Source organism: Debaryomyces fabryi, assembly GCF_001447935.2.
Source record: "Debaryomyces fabryi strain CBS 789 chromosome Unknown contig00002, whole genome shotgun sequence".
Classification (NCBI taxonomy): Eukaryota; Fungi; Ascomycota; class Pichiomycetes; order Serinales; family Debaryomycetaceae; genus Debaryomyces; species Debaryomyces fabryi.
This window is the reverse complement of record NW_015385428.1, coordinates 22,877-38,676: the sequence shown is the minus strand read 5'-3', so window position 1 is coordinate 38,676 and position 15,800 is coordinate 22,877. Positions and strand designations below refer to the sequence as shown.

At 37.2% G+C, this 15,800-nt stretch overlaps 12 protein-coding genes across 12 annotated transcripts; 5 read left to right on the top strand and 7 right to left on the bottom strand.

Moving 5' to 3' along the window:
- Positions 1-51: 51 nt before the first annotated feature.
- On the bottom strand, positions 52-699 carry AC631_00132 (peptide alpha-N-acetyltransferase complex A subunit; the record flags this gene model as incomplete). The annotated part of the gene is made up of 1 exon (XM_015608962.1): positions 52-699. One exon carries the CDS (start codon positions 697-699, stop codon positions 52-54), a length of 648 nt encoding a protein of 215 aa, XP_015470155.1.
- A 144-nt stretch (positions 700-843) lies between these two features.
- On the bottom strand, positions 844-1,590 carry AC631_00131 (TRAPP subunit; the record flags this gene model as incomplete). The annotated part of the gene is made up of 1 exon (XM_015608961.1): positions 844-1,590. One exon carries the CDS (start codon positions 1,588-1,590, stop codon positions 844-846), a length of 747 nt encoding a protein of 248 aa, XP_015470154.1.
- Positions 1,591-2,258: 668 nt separating this feature from the next.
- Positions 2,259-2,798, top strand: AC631_00130 (uncharacterized protein; the record flags this gene model as incomplete). The annotated part of the gene is made up of 1 exon (XM_015608960.1): positions 2,259-2,798. One exon carries the CDS (start codon positions 2,259-2,261, stop codon positions 2,796-2,798), a length of 540 nt encoding a protein of 179 aa, XP_015470153.1.
- A 133-nt stretch (positions 2,799-2,931) lies between these two features.
- On the top strand, positions 2,932-4,386 carry AC631_00129 (uncharacterized protein; the record flags this gene model as incomplete). Its single annotated transcript, XM_015608959.1, has 1 exon — positions 2,932-4,386. One exon carries the CDS (start codon positions 2,932-2,934, stop codon positions 4,384-4,386), a length of 1,455 nt encoding a protein of 484 aa, XP_015470152.1.
- Positions 4,387-4,920: 534 nt separating this feature from the next.
- PTP3 (tyrosine protein phosphatase) lies at positions 4,921-7,485 on the top strand (the record flags this gene model as incomplete). The annotated part of the gene is made up of 1 exon (XM_015608958.1): positions 4,921-7,485. One exon carries the CDS (start codon positions 4,921-4,923, stop codon positions 7,483-7,485), a length of 2,565 nt encoding a protein of 854 aa, XP_015470151.1.
- A 117-nt stretch (positions 7,486-7,602) lies between these two features.
- On the bottom strand, positions 7,603-7,914 carry TRX1 (thioredoxin; the record flags this gene model as incomplete). Its single annotated transcript, XM_015608957.1, has 1 exon — positions 7,603-7,914. One exon carries the CDS (start codon positions 7,912-7,914, stop codon positions 7,603-7,605), a length of 312 nt encoding a protein of 103 aa, XP_015470150.1.
- Positions 7,915-8,220: 306 nt separating this feature from the next.
- CTM1 (cytochrome c lysine N-methyltransferase) lies at positions 8,221-9,828 on the bottom strand (the record flags this gene model as incomplete). Its single annotated transcript, XM_015608956.1, has 1 exon — positions 8,221-9,828. One exon carries the CDS (start codon positions 9,826-9,828, stop codon positions 8,221-8,223), a length of 1,608 nt encoding a protein of 535 aa, XP_015470149.1.
- Positions 9,829-10,167: 339 nt separating this feature from the next.
- On the top strand, positions 10,168-11,025 carry HCR1 (translation initiation factor eIF3 subunit j; the record flags this gene model as incomplete). The annotated part of the gene is made up of 1 exon (XM_015608955.1): positions 10,168-11,025. One exon carries the CDS (start codon positions 10,168-10,170, stop codon positions 11,023-11,025), a length of 858 nt encoding a protein of 285 aa, XP_015470148.1.
- A 77-nt stretch (positions 11,026-11,102) lies between these two features.
- Positions 11,103-12,104, bottom strand: AC631_00124 (phosphoglycerate mutase family protein; the record flags this gene model as incomplete). Its single annotated transcript, XM_015608954.1, has 1 exon — positions 11,103-12,104. The coding sequence occupies one exon, from the start codon at positions 12,102-12,104 to the stop codon at positions 11,103-11,105; it is 1,002 nt and encodes a 333-aa protein (XP_015470147.1).
- Positions 12,105-12,259: 155 nt separating this feature from the next.
- Positions 12,260-13,840, top strand: AC631_00123 (uncharacterized protein; the record flags this gene model as incomplete). Its single annotated transcript, XM_015608953.1, has 1 exon — positions 12,260-13,840. The coding sequence occupies one exon, from the start codon at positions 12,260-12,262 to the stop codon at positions 13,838-13,840; it is 1,581 nt and encodes a 526-aa protein (XP_015470146.1).
- Positions 13,841-13,936: 96 nt separating this feature from the next.
- On the bottom strand, positions 13,937-14,395 carry AC631_00122 (uncharacterized protein; the record flags this gene model as incomplete). Its single annotated transcript, XM_015608952.1, has 1 exon — positions 13,937-14,395. One exon carries the CDS (start codon positions 14,393-14,395, stop codon positions 13,937-13,939), a length of 459 nt encoding a protein of 152 aa, XP_015470145.1.
- Positions 14,396-14,625: 230 nt separating this feature from the next.
- Positions 14,626-15,675, bottom strand: SGT2 (Sgt2p; the record flags this gene model as incomplete). Its single annotated transcript, XM_015608951.1, has 1 exon — positions 14,626-15,675. The coding sequence occupies one exon, from the start codon at positions 15,673-15,675 to the stop codon at positions 14,626-14,628; it is 1,050 nt and encodes a 349-aa protein (XP_015470144.1).
- Positions 15,676-15,800: the final 125 nt, after the last annotated feature.

The window sequence follows — 15,800 nt, the reverse complement described above, 5'->3', positions numbered from 1 at the left end:
GGTTCTTACTTTGGGGTATATAATATCTGTAATACATTAACGTTTATTAAATTATGCTATAGGTATCTCTAAGTCTTCTAACAAATCTTTGGAGAAATCATCGACTTCTTCAGACATTTGAGATAAATATGGTATCAACTCTTCGAGTTTCAATTCTTTTCTCATTGCATATGCGTCTTCTCCATCCTGATAGTATGACTTTTCGATTGAAGTGTTCTCAAAATTTAAGGAATCTCTATACAAGTGTAATGCAGCCCTATTAGATTTTCTAACGTGAAGTGAAACATATTTTGCGTTGAATGATTCACACATCGCGTATAATGCCTGACGCATCAACTTTTCAGCTATTCCCATCCTTCTGTACGTTCTCATCACTGATAATGATGTAATATGTCCGTGTGGAGTCTTATCCTCTGCCTCTGGATCATCTTCCATCTTCCCTAAGACGTATCCCACAATCTTCTCTCCCTTTCTAATATACGATGTATCTCCTTTTGGATCTTTTATCTCTACTTCTTCATTCAGATTCAGATCATTCGAGACATCTTCATATGTTGTTGCGACAAAACTAGCTTGTGGCCACGATAAAATATGGTACATATAATATTTCAACTGGTAGTTTTCCGGTAAATTATGCAAATTGGCGTTTTGCATAGCTTGGATATCATTTATCGTAGCTTGCCTGATAGTTATACCCATTATAATTCAATTATCTTCTATAATTTATTACTTCTTTCAATTTACGATATATTTTACAATCGTTGAATAAATGTCGAAGTATCAAAATTTTAGGAATCACATTTTTGTGTCATGTTTGATTTTCATGTATTTCATTATATAAACCTATTGATTGAAGCGTAGTTCCTCCCTAACGAATAACAGATCGTCAAAATTGATCAAAAAAACAGTTCGCAAGGGATAACCTTCTTTAGGAACCGAATGAGCCGTTACAGTAGCGTTGAAATATGCTGAATCAAGTGCCCCCTCGATTATTCCTGCTGTAAATGCAGAACAATTTAAATTACTGTAGTCTTTAGGAATGCTTATAAACTTGGACATTAAAGGCAAGTTATCTGTAATCATGTACTCGTTATTTACATCTTGCGATTTTTCTAATTCGTTAGCAGTCTTACCAAACACACTCTTCCACAAGGAACCATGTATAAATTGTAATATTTCAATAATCTTAACTTCTCTTTTACCATACTTTATACCTTCCTGGAATTTGACAAGCTCGAGAAACCGTTGGCCGATTTGATAACCAAGTCCATTTAATCTCAGCTCCAAGTCTTGGATTCCTTTTGAATTCTTATGTGCCCAGTTGACAATTTCACAAAACAAAAATGATAAGGACGATATGCTGATTTCCGGAGCCTTCTTATTCAAGTTTCTATCATATATAGAATTGGATGACGTTGGCGTTAAACTTACTGTTTTTTTATTCAACAAGATATTTGATGTTTCTTGAGTTATGGTATTAGATGTTGGACCTACCGCTGGATTATACCCAAAACCAGACTGTGATGTATCTGAAATGGTTAAGGTAGACAATGATGATGCTGATGGTAATATAATATCCTCCTTGGACATTGTGAATATGGTATAATAAACGCCACTATCTATCAAATATAGCCTGGTAAGTAATGTCGTAGATCTGAACAGTATCGTCAAATGTCGTGGAGTTTGGAAAATGTCGCTCTCTATTTACATACTTTTTTACAACCATTGATTATAATAGCTACGTAGTATTGTTAAGAAACATCAATGCCTCCAAAAGCATTTCAAGTCTTTGAGGATGCTAGTAGTAAGTTTACTGTTGAAGAGATGAACTTATTTTAGTGAGAAAAAATGTGCTTAGATTAGTACTAATTGTTTTAGAAGCTGTTAGGCCTTACCCACGAGCTAAACAAGTGAGACCAGCAAGTAGTCAAGCTAAGAAAAGAACTCCGCTACAAGAGGCACCAAATAGAATAAATGAAGGTAGGAAACGAGCAAGTAAGAAATCGGGGCCAAAGCGTAACCATCAACCAGTCGCTACTAGGATACCAAGAAAAGACGAATACTCGCTAGAAAACCTACGGGCTATTTTTGAAGAGGAAGAGAAAGCAGAGGAGAAGCTTGAGTTTAAAGCAACTTCTACTCCATTTGATTCACAGTTAGTGAATAGCCAAATAATCCAAGAAGAGCAAATCAACAATCAACGTCAACTAGATCTTGAGATCAATAAAATACACGATTCAATAAATAAGGAGAGTATAATGCTGCTAATAGAGGAATTATCACCTCAAAACAATAACAGAGCTAAGCCCGCACTGACTTATAAGAAGGATAGACGACAGAAAAAGCAAGCTAAACCTAAAAAGTCCGGCCAAGACACTGTCCTTGAAAAAAAACCAAAAGCATCCAAATCAGATACGAGAAAGCCTCCTGAACACCCTGCAATTAATGATATCAAACCTAATAAACGTTCGAAGAAAGCAGACTCTGCAAAAGAACTCAAAAAAGAGTCTGCGCCAGTGGTAAATAAGAGAAACCAATCGCGCGAGAACTCTAAACAGAAAACAGAAAGCCACAACTCCATACTTGTATCTAAACGAAGAACAAGACTGGAATCCAAGTCGAAGGGCAACTTACACCAAACACAAAAAGTACTTGCAAAGTCTAAACCAAAGCTAATTCCAAAACTAGCTATAAAGGGAACAATAACTTCTAAAGTACGCTTCAAAAGCGAACTTACCTACAGGCAATTATTACTGAAGTGTGCCAAAGGAAAGGACCCTATCGACTTACTAGTGTGAGCGAGCAACATTCTTTGATATCAGAGTGATTGTATGCAGGAACACGGTTGACCGTCTAATTGTAGATAATCCGCTTATAAACAAAATGCAACGGTAGAAACCGACAAAGAGTAGAAAATTAATATAAAGTATAATGAGTGATATGTCGCCTACGTCTATACCCACACCAGAGGCACATATAGATGATTTTCACTTGCCTGGGTCAGAAATGGAACAGTCGGACCAGGTGGCACCACAAGGGCAAAGTGTACAAGAAGCGGCAGAACATGATAATGGCGAAGAAGCACCACAGGAGACGATGGCAGTTGACCGAGAATTGCTAATTAAAAGACTTCAAGACACACCTATTGAGAAGTTGCGAGATATCATTACTAATCAAATAGACTTGGAGATACGGTTAAAGCACAAAGAGTTGACACTCACGAAAGAAGAAATAGGCAAATGTGAATCACAAATGATTACACTACGTAAGTTTTTCGAGGTTCCATCACTGGCAAGCTTAGAGAATGAGCCTAACGATTTCACGGTGAAGTATTATAACTTGCTCAGTAAATCGTTATCAGCTAATTATTCTAATCTTTCTGGAATACCAGATTCACATACTCCGAAGGCATCTATGCTGGAAGAAGGGTACGTAGGTGAACCCAAATATTCATACAGAACTCGTTCTACTACATCTTCATTGAGGCCAAGTACATCAATAAGCAAGCCATCGTCCAGTTTGGGGTGTTTATACAGAAGAACAGACGGGGTGATTGTAAAGCTCACATGTCCAGATTGCAACCGAAGCAATTTTTCTTCGGCACAAGGGTTCTTGAACCACAGCAGGATAGCCCATTCCAAGGAATATACATCGCAAGATGGGGCAGCGTTGAAATGTGGTGAAATATTACCTGAAGCCGAGCAGGACGAGGAGGGGTTAAGCAGCTTGCAAAATTTAAAACTGAAAAACTTGGACCCCAGCAAAAATTTGAATGTGAACGAAATCTACTTCGACGGCTTGAGTAACACGTTGAATACGGTACATCGTGTAAGCATAGACAAAAGCATCTCACCTTTCGACCAAGCCGATTTGTCAGGACCCTCATCATCATCCCAAACCAAAAAAGAAGAGAGCGAATTGATGAAAAAAATGATCAAAAATGGCGTGGCGCAGGATGAGTCAGAGTATGCTACTTTGATCCACGACGCCACCGACAAAGTCAATAACCCTCATCTCTTTGATGACGAAGAGGAGGGCGAGCAGGATGACCAACAGGAACCAGCGCCTACAGTACAGAAACATCAACGGGGCCACAAACAGAACAAAAACCAAAGATACCAAAATCAAGACTCAAACGGCCAACATGAATTATCGAATCTGGCATCTTCTACAAATACATCTGAACACAAGCACCCCCCACTAGATCCTTTAGATCCTAAATCTACCATCAAACGCAGAAAGTCGAGAGGTGGCGTTGGTGTGAGCGTAGGGGTTCCTTCTGAAGTTTCTGACACTCCCGTGGAAGAACCCTTACCTAAAATTAAACTAAAGTTACGAAACATATCCCATGAAAAGTCGAAGGACTCTAAACGAAGAAGCAAGTAGCAATAGAATGTGTATGTCTCCTATATAATTATTCCATAATAAGTAACCGTTATATACTGCCTGCATATAATTAGATCTAGTTTTTTTCATCATTTGTCTTGAAACAAGCCGCTTGGCTATAACGATCGCTTTATTTATAATCTAAAAAAGGGTTTATTCTAAAAATACTCCTACAAAAAGTATATAGATGGCTATAATACAAAAGTACCAAACATAATAGGAATATAAAATATAGTGACATAGTTAATGTTATTTTAAGGCGGTGCATATTATTTATTTAAAAGAAGTGATTTTAGCAAAACCCTAGGGAAGAAAAAAATTTTAAAAAAAGGAACAAGTTACCAAAGATATACCAAATACAAAGGTATTGTTTAGAGACATAGGAAAAACAATATAGGAGAGACCGAAAGCGTGTTAGGCTGTTCAAAGAGGTATTAATAGTATATTTGAACAGATTTCATAGCACTTTTATTGTTTGTGTAAACGAGAGACAAAAACAAAAAGCGGAAGGAGTATAGAATAGAGAAGGCAAAGATGAGTTCATCACCAAGTATTTGTGCATCACCAAACTTTACGTTTCCACCCACGCTGCATGATGAAAGAGTAAATGGAGGATCTAACGATTATTTCACGAACAAAACATCTACGCGTGAGGCCGAATATCCACAGATCCCGACATCTGATAAAAGGGTACCTGAATACATAGCGCCACCACCAGTACATACGAAGATGAATACTTCATTATCATCGATTAACTCGGATACAACCGTGTGTGACTCTTCCTCGGGGTCTATTAATTCAAAAAATACTAGAAATGACTCAGTATTTTCAACAGAAACTCTAGTGGAAGAAATAGAATACGCAAAAAAGAAGAATCCACTTAATTTACAACTTCCTACAGGAAAGCATAAACAGACTCAGAGTAGAGACGAAGAGAGATCAAAGTCGGCGGTTGAACCGAAGTTCGATTTCAACATACATCGGTCACCAGTCAAACAACAGCCAAGTCTAATTCCCACTAATTCATTACCCGAAATGAACCCGGTCTTGAATTATAACAACCCACCGACATTAAAAAAGCATATTACTACTACATCACTTACACTTAACGATTCTTTCAAAATGATCCAGAATGAGCAATTTAAAAAACCAAATAAAATGATGAATGTCGATTGTAAAGATCTCATAGACACATTGTCACAACAAAACTCAAATCGAATCCAGTCGATTTCGATTAATACTAATAATGATATAATGAAACAAATTATGGATTCTACATCTAAATTGTCAGAAATTTTAGTGATTGATATTAGACCATTCACAGAATACGTAAAATCGCATATAAAGGGATCAATCAACATTTGCTTACCCCTGACTTTATTAAAAAGAGCAAATTATGACTTGAACAGATGCATAAAGGCATTGCCTGCTTATGAAAAAAGCATTTTCGAAGAGCATATTTCTACATATGGTGGCAAAAATTTAAATAACCTAAACACAGCCGAGTCTAAAAATTCAGATGGTACTTCCACGGAGTTCCCTAGCATCCTATTATATGACACTTATAATAATTCCTCAAATTTGTATCATATGGCAAAGAAGTTTATGGATTTTAAGTCGTGGGAGGACTCGATTTTTATACTCGATAGTAAGTATAATGAAATTTCCGAAAGATTTCCGAGCTTAGTAGAGTCTGGAAATGGTAATTTCAGTAGACAAGGTTCAGTTCCCCAGTTGCCAGTAAACAATGTTGCCGAAAAATACAGATCGGCTTCCTTATCGGATATTCCAACAATTAAAACCATTAACATGGCAGATACGAGCACGCCAATTTTGTCTAATTTTCAATTACCTCAAACACCAAAAAAGCAATTCAAGCTTAGACATAACGAAGAAGTTTTGACTGATAATTTGGAAGGTGCATCCGATTTAAGTTTAATTAATTTATCTCATCATTTTGATAAACTATCAGGTACTGATCAAAATCGATTACCGATTTGGATAAGCAGTAGTTTATCAAAACGCACAAAGTTGATTGAGGACTTTAATAACTTGGAGAAGAATGAGAAGCATAGATTACTCGATGCATTCACTATTAATAAAACGAATTCTATTAATGACAAAATAGAGGAAGAAAAATTGTCTCCAGGTGGTTCAGTTATAGACTCTGAAAATAATCAGGCCCCATCTATTAGTTCCGGTATTGAATATGGACATAAAAATAGATACAAGGATATTTTTCTTTTCGAGCATTCTAGAGTTAAATTGAATGATTTACCTTCTATGACTAAAAAAGGACAGTTATGTGATTACATCAATGCATCATATTTAAACCCATTAAAGGATTTGGAAAGGATCACGGAAATGAGTAAAGTCATCCATCATTTAAAGTACATTGGCGCCCAAGGACCATTAAACGAAACAACTGGTGACTTCTGGAAATGTGTTGTGAATCACAGAAGTCCATTAATAATTTCACTCACAGATGAGTTTGAGAATGGCGTTAACAAATGTTCACCATTCTGGAAGTCTGGAGAGTACAAATCTAATAATAACATAATCAAAGTGAAAATGATTGACAGCATGAACTACAAAAATGAAAATACTATTATACTCAGACGGTTTGAAGTGTCGATGGATGATCTCGAATCTCATCAAGTTTTCCAGATTCATTTATTGTCATGGCCCGATATGGGGGCAGTATTGAAGCCGAAAGACTTGATATCGATCATTGAATTAAAGCATCATATTCTTGAGAGCTGTTCTTCTATATTGGAAGAATTTCCAACTATCATCCATTGTTCTGCTGGTTGTGGTAGAACAGGAACATTATGTACAATTGATTCGCTCATAAATATCCTCAATGAGAACCCAAGTTTTGACTTGGCGTTTGACCCGGTGTACTTGATGGTTGATAATTTCAGAAGACAGCGTGTTTCGATGGTCCAAAACTTACGTCAATACTACTTGATCTACGACACTTTACTCATATACTTACGCAAGAAGCTCAATCTCCAGGCAGAAAACGATCCCTCGGTTGGTTGGGATGATCTCGTTCATTTTGATATCGTTAATGACTTCTTAAATTGTATCACCTAAACCCATCATACCTAGATCTTTGCACTACTATATATTTCTTACATTGACATTTTAATTAGTTAACAAATAATATTTTCAATTATAATTATATATATTGTAATCTACTTATTTATTTTCTTAAGCATTGGCGGAAATGGCTTGCTTTAAAGCAGCTGGGTTGGCACCAATAACCTTGCCGACGACTTCACCTCCCTTGAAGAAGATAACAGTTGGCATAGAACTGACTTCATATTGTTGAGCGATTTCACCAAATTCATCAACATCAACCTTTATAAACTTAGCTTGGCTGTATTCAGAAGAGAATTTGTCCAATAATGGAGCAATCATCTTACATGGTCCACACCATGTAGCGAAAAAGTCAACAACGACTAATCCATCGTGAGATAAAGCGTCAGTAAATTCTTGTTTAGAAGTAATAGCGGCAACCATTGTATAAAATCTAATGTTATTTTTTTAATCAATTGATCAATTGAAAGTTCTTTCCATCTACTCTTATAGGATCCAGCAATTCGAAAATGTGTTGAGGCTGACAAATCGCCAACCGCACGTGAATTTAGTAACAGTTCCAGGTTCACTTCTGATTTGCAGCTAAATGAATTAATAATATATTGATGACTGTTCTAATGAGTTCTGGAAGTATATAGAAGTGTATAGAAATATAAAAGACTACTTTTTACTGTAAACGTTAAAAAAGGTTTTAAGAAATGATTAAAATTTCAAAGATCTTAATAATTATTAGTTTAGAGTAATTTGTCTAGGTGCAGACCTGTAGTCTGTTTCCCATTCATCTTTTGCTAGCTCAACAGGTAACGATAAATCTTTTGTCATTTCATATTTCTCAATGAGGGCCCGAAAGAAGCTCTGTTGCACTTTAAAGTAGTCTGTGGTCATTTGAGAGAAGCTGCTCGCTGACGGAGATGGAGGTTTCGCATTGAGTACCGATTGAGCTACTTTAACGATAAATGCAGTACAATAGGATATGAGTTGTTGGAATGCTTTTTCGGAATCGTTGTTGGAGACTTGTAGGATTGAATCTTGCGTTGGGTAGTTCTCGTTGCAGATGACACCTATCTGGCTAATTGCATTGATGAAGTCGTAATCGGACTCTTGGACTTTCAACATTGGCAAAACAGACTGCGCAAACTCATCTTGCGATATTTCAATCTCATTAAACTCTTTAAAAGAATCATAGGCATTTTCGGTCCACTTGTAGTCATGCTTTAATCCATCGATGAACACAAGAGGAAGACTATTGCTAAAGAAGTTCACGAAGATATCATCTGAAGTCCTTACTAGCTGAAATTGGGGCAATATTCTTAACCATTTCATTATTTTATCGTATGGTTCACCTGATGTTTTCATGATCTCGCTGATATGGTAGTTGCAGATATCAGGAGGTATTCTATATTCAAAGAGCTGAATATCATCACTCTGCGGAATAAACCCGTATGTTTGTATAAATTTCTGGATGCACTCAGTAGTAGAGTAGCTAATAGTGACTTCAAATATGCCTTGTTGCATCCTCAGACGGTTCAATTTCAATAGAACGTCGTTGGATGTTTTGTCTACATCAAAATATGCATGGCTTCGTGAAGTATTCAAGTGATTAGCAAAATCAAGCAAAGGAATCAATGTGATATTAGTGTAATAGTCTTCTTCCTCGTCCTCACTGCTATGTGGAATTTCTAACACCCTTGATTTGATGGCTCCACAGAGTTGGTAATATTCTTCGAATGTCAAGCTAGGGTGCACATTCTCAAGATCGTTTATAAGCTCATTGAATTCATCGAATAATCTCTGAGCGTTTGTACTTAGCTTTTGAATAAACTCATCTTCATAATTTGCATCTTCTTGGGGTAAGCCTAAAATCTCGGTGTGAGCCAAAACGCTCAAATATGGGTCAAACTTGGACAAAGGTGACTCGGTCAACATTTCATTCAGAAGACGTCTATTATAACATATTCTAAGGCCAATAAAATAGCATGTTAGTATTTCCGTTTCGTTACTTGGCTGTATACTTTTCAATACAGCCGTGATAATGCCTGATTCAGAAATTTCTTCTCCAGTTTCCGGTTTCTCTTTTTCACTATCTTTCAATCCTTCTAAAACTTGTAACAAGCTCATGTAATCAAAAGTAGCGTCTTTAGGTATCCTAGCAAGTTCAATGTCATCTTTGGTTCCGGCATCCTTCTCTTGGTTGAAAAATAGCCCAATTCCTCCAAGTTTACTTGATCCAATCGTTAATCCCAGATGTACTTTGATACGATTATCCTTAAGTATCCAATTAGCAAATTCTTCATTGTTTAAAACCCCAGGGATCTTTGTAGCCTTGTCTATAAGCATCTTTGCCAGATAGACTAAATATGTCCTGAGGAATGCTTCCTTGACTTAAGTTTTGTCGCATTTACAAAGATTTGTCGTCTTATTACGTAAATTTAAGACAAATATCTACCCAACACCTTCAAACAGCTTAAAACATCTAGAACGGGATTCTATGAGTTTCCCGACTGTAATCTATGTATAATGAAGTAGATAGGAGTTGTCTTGAAGCTTCTGGAGTGTTTAAAAAATAGTAACCCGGAAATCGCTGTTTGCTGGAGAGAGCACTAAAAAAATTTATCAAAAGAAGAAGACTTGTACAATACAAACCAAATACCAACGAAATAGATATAGAACTCAAACATGTCGTGGGACGATGAAGACTTTGATATTCCAAGCACTTCCAAGCACGCTGCTGCATCTTGGGAAGAAGAAGCTAACGATGAACCATTGTTAGATTCATGGGACATAGATGAAGAAGAAGTAGCGCGTAAGAAGAAGGAAGAAGAAGCTAAAAAGAAGGCCGAAAAAGAAGCTTTGAAGAAAAGGCAAGAAGAAGCTAAGGCTAAGAAACTGGCTAAGAACAAGGGAGAAAAGGCTTTGTTGGATATTGATTTGGTTGACGAAGACACCAGACAAGAACTCTTGAAGAAGGCCCAGTTAGAAGCCGATTTGAATAATGCAGCAGATTTATTTGGTGGATTAGGAGTTGCGGATGATGGAGAAATTGATATTAATGAGCATCCAAGAGAAAGAGCAGCTAAGGCTGCTGCTGCTGCTGCTGCTTCGGCTCCTAGACCTGCTAGATTGACCAAGGATACGCCAATCGAAACCCACCCATTATTCCAACCTACTGATAGACAGGAATACGAGAGGTTAAGAAAATCCTTGGGTCCAGTTTTGACCAACTTAGCAGAGGACTCCTTAATGAACTACACGTCTGGGTTAGCTATTGACTTGATAAGAGACTTAGCCCAGCCATTATCCATTGAAAGTATAAGAAAAGTCATATCGACTTTGAATGTTATTCTGAAAGAAAAAGAAAAGGCTGAAAGACAAGCTAGATTGAAGAAGGCTGGTGGTACTGCCACTGGTGGTGCTGGTAAAAAGAAGGCTAAGCCAGCTGTGAAGACTAATGTTAACTCATCGTTCAAGAAGGATGTCTTCGAAGATATGGATGAATCGAAGTACGACCAATTCGAAGATGATGACTTCATGTAATTGTGTATAAATACATATATTTAATTGTAAATTAACCATACATAATTGTTTTTACATTGTAGAGTTACTTTTCTAAATCAAAACTCGGAGAACGAATCACATTCCTTTGGCAATGTTGCCCAATCCTTATCACTTAAGTCTGGGGGAGTATATTTACCGAAGTCGCTTGCCTTAACAAGCACAGGAATCATCTGGCCTGTTTTCAAAGAAAATTTTCTATGGTTTAAAACTTTCAACATCGAAGATACGGTACCCGAATGAGATGTAATAGAAATAACATCACTGGTATCACTTGAGAATATATCATTGAATAAAACAGTTGCCCTGTATTCTCTATGTTCACTGGACTCATTTTTATCCTTTTCCCAAAGCTCATCCTCCTCCGTAAATCCATCTTCAAACTTATAAGTAGGAACGAATTCCTCAATGTAAGTTTTATTATGACGTCTACTCTGCGAGTCGATCCCGTATGTCTCTCTGGCAAACTCCTTAATAAGTGGCACCTTTGTATCATTCAAAATTGACGACCAGGTATAATTATAAGTTTGCAAGCATCTTCTCATCGGAGATACATAGTAGGATTGCGGTAATGGTGCATTATTTGTGTAAAGTTGGTTCTTCCAACTATCGGAAAGGGTACTGATCTGATCATGCCCATTATCTGTTAGCAACGCATCATACCATTCCATAGTTCCATTTCCATCCTGAATTGACCAATAGCAAGTCCAGTTCTTTTCAGGGTATCCATCACCAGCAATATTATGGTAACCTTCACCGTGTCTAGCTAAAAAGAATAACTTATAAATCTCACCATTATCATTATCATTCAAATCCTTCAATTTACCCAAGACGTCATCCCAAGACGTATCTTTTTTTAATCCAAAATTGTCCTTGTTAATATCGAACTTCAGAGCATCTGTATCATCATCGGTTTGCACAAAGAGCCCTTTAACGACATCGTATTTGGTTGGAACATCATTCAGGTCTCGCAATTGCAAAAAATTTTGACGTGGAACCGAGACCGAAATCGAAATCACCTTCACCACCAAAAACACACCAACTAATAATTGATAGAGCATTTTTCTAAGGAAGTTATAATAGAACTTTAGTTGACCAACTTAACCAGCTGGGCCATTGGTATTTATAGCATTCACGGAATCTCCTGAGGACTGGTGACCATAACTACTAACCACCACGTGCAGTAACAATCAGTTATCAACCCTTCAGGTCAACAATGTCCAAGATATATACAGAATGCAAGGTATTCTGCCCATGCTTTGAACAAGAGGCAGAAACGAGGTATGAGAATTCTAATACGAAACTCCCCGTGATGATTACTCACAATGATGCTAACCATGCAATTGGTGATCTATTCTTCTGTCCTACATGCCAGGGACATAAATGCAAAGCATGCTGTCAGGTTAATGTCGAAAGTAAATACTGCTCCAATTGCATGACAGATTACACTGACTCTAATGAAGTGGTATGTACAAAAAACTGTTTTAGTTGCCCATTGTGTGATGCAGGGTTAGCAATAAGTGCAATTGATAGTCGTTGTGATGAAAAAGACGGTAAAATATTCAGGTTCGAATGTTTATATTGCGAGTACCAGTACAGCACGGCTACTATTTTGAAACCTAGATCCTTAGTGAATATAATCAGATCGGAGAAAAAGAGTGGGGATGGTGGATATGCATCGTTGTTTTCTAAGTTTCATGAAAACTTTGTTGATCAACAGTCACTCATGAAGCTTGAAGGGAAACAAAGAGTGAAAAAAAACGTACCGCGGTTGTCAAGTGAAGTGTTACAGAAGTTGAAAGACTTAGAATTAACAAATTTAGCTGATTCGGTGAAAGATTCGTCTGATGAAGCAGACGTATTGAGAACGAAGATCGATCTGAATGGTCTGATAGCCATAGATGAGAGCCAAGATTTGGACAATGCCTCACAAATTGCGTCCAAGAATAGTTTAGAAAGTTTCGTTACATTAGAACAGCAATCGAAATATGGTAACTTCTACTCAACTATAAATAATGGATCGTTAATGACTATACAGAGTAAAATTTTAAATCCTAAGGCTTCGAAGCAAGTACCAATTCCAAAGAAACTATCCTCCAAAAAGTCTTATAAGTGCTTGAAATGTCGACAAGTTCTTTTAATGCCACACAAAGAACCTTCCCTGATCAAATTATTAACCAAATGGAATGCAACTGATTTCTTGCCCATGCTTAGAATTTCCGGTTTAATCAATAAAGAATACCCAAAATCATTACAAGTTGGAAAACTGTACGACCTACTCATAAATATTATTAATCCATTACCTGTTGACATTGACATGGTAATAACCACAATGCCACAGGTATCTCTGGAATTTCTATCTGACTCGCTGTTGAATCTTCAAGTAGCATTACCAGTGTCACATCTAAAGATCGGAGGCCACAAGCAGAAAAAGGATATCGGTTCAATTGTTAAATCAATACCTACACCATTTTTAACAAAGGGTACTAAAATCTCTCGAACTGAATTAATTCTGCGCTTGGGCAAACTAAATTCTTCTCATAATTCAAGTGATGACTCTTTAGAAGTATCTGATATCACAGTAGATAAGGGCGATAATTGGTGCCTGATTCCAATTAATATCAATGTTGAATCATCAGATCTACAACAGTCGCTGATAGATATTAAAATGCCATTTTATATTACTACGAAGTCCCAAGTACCTCAATCCATACAAGACCTAAATTTACCAAGTCTGCACCTTTCGTATGGATTCTGGACCATTCTCAATTTTGGTAGTTTCCTTATTGAGAACTAAATCATTACTATATAGATCGCTTTTTCCTTATAGACTGCTTAATAGCAATTAACGACTCATGATCACAATACAGCTGTACCCTGCAACTCTAGAAGATCAGAAATCCAACACCAAAATTCCGGCAACTTTAGACAAGTGTTTTACATCTAAAGTGTCATTCCCTAGATCCACATCCGAGTTATATGCTGTCTGGTTTTGGGTGCCAATTTGTGTTGGATCATCCAAATCGTCCTCGTCCTCTGGTTCACTTCCGTCATTCATAGTATCATCAGCAACCCTTGCGTCAATGTCCTTGTGTTCAATCTCACGAGGCTTATTTAAATTATCTATGCCATCTACTTTAGTCAACGAGTCACCCTCTGCCAATCTTTCCTCGTTTGATCGTATCAACGCTTCGTTTATAAATAATTTGATGTATTCTGAAGATAGCTGTAAAGTCTTTTGAGTAATACGGGTTTTCTCATTTTTAAATGCTGCACTCTGAAATAGTCTGGCTATGGTTGCTATAGGTATACCAGCTGAATCCTTGCTTATGTTATTTGAGTCGTTATCCATTCTTAATTATAAGCTTCTTTATCATAGATACATTTTAATACGCGATTTTTTTATTCACTTTAATCGGATTCTTTCACAAATCATTAGAATCCATTTCAGAATAAAGACCAAACAAGGAGATAACTTTCTTCATGTTCTCTACAGAAACATATTCAAACGCAAAAATTATTAAATATTAATCTAAAACTAAAAACCCATAATTATATATGCAACAGAATTAAATTCAACGTCTAGTTTTGGCTATTGTCACCACTACTGTTGTTGTTATTGTTATTATTAGCACCACCCATGAATTGGCCAGCTAAGTTTTGTAACATAGGGTTATTCATTAAATTAGAAAGATCTGGACCGGAGCCATCACCACCGCCGCCGCCGCCGAAACGTTCGGCCATTTGACGAACAGCAGGGTTACTCATCAAGTTTTGCATGGCATTCGGGTCTGACATTAAGCTTTGAGCAGCTTGCATGAGTTGAGGGTTGTTCATCATATCAGAAAATGATGGCATGCCTCCGCCATTTCCTCCAAACATAGATCCTAAGTCGGGCATACCAGAGGCTCCGGCACCGGCACCAGCACTTCTGGTAGTTGAATCGTCATTAGATGCAACAGATGATTTTGGAATAGACTTTTCTAATTCTTCTTCGACCCTACGCTTAGCGGTCTCATATCCTTTAGTCATAGCATCGGATTTTTTGTCGCCTTCGATTTCTAAACCCTGTTCGTAAGCCTTCATGGCAGCTGTAGCATCACCTAATGCATATTTGGCTAAACCTAATCTCGAGTAAGATTTAGAAAAGTTAGGGTTTAATTCGATTGCCTTTTCAGCATCCTTCACAGCATTTTCGTGTTGGGAAGCAGAAGAATAAGCAGCTGCTCTGTTGGACAAATATACAACATTAGAGCCGTCTAATTCAATGGCTTCAGTGTACTTGCTGATGGCTTCGCTGAAGTTCTTGCTTGCCATAGCTCTGTTTCCTTCTGCCTTTAATGCATCCGCCTTTTCTTTCGTGGCAGCATCAGCCTCTTTAACAGGAGCAACTGGTTCACTTTCTTTCTTAGAACTACCTGAAGCACTAAGCAAAGTTGCTAATGACTTTCCGCCGAACTTTGCTTCCACGGTTTTGGCGTCGTCGTCCTTATTGACTTCAAATGCATCAGCGATACAATCAATGGCTACATCCATTGATTCAGCATAATCTTCCGGGATTTCATTTTTTGAAACAGATTGCTTCAAGAAATGAATAACACTTAACGCAATATCCTTATTGTTAACTGACATTATTGATACTAAGCTATAATTATCTCTTTTGCTTTGGATTGCCGCTACTAATTATACCAGATCGACGTGGAAGCAAATTCATTCTGGAAGTTTCTAGGTATAAATAATGTGTATTGCACTACTTT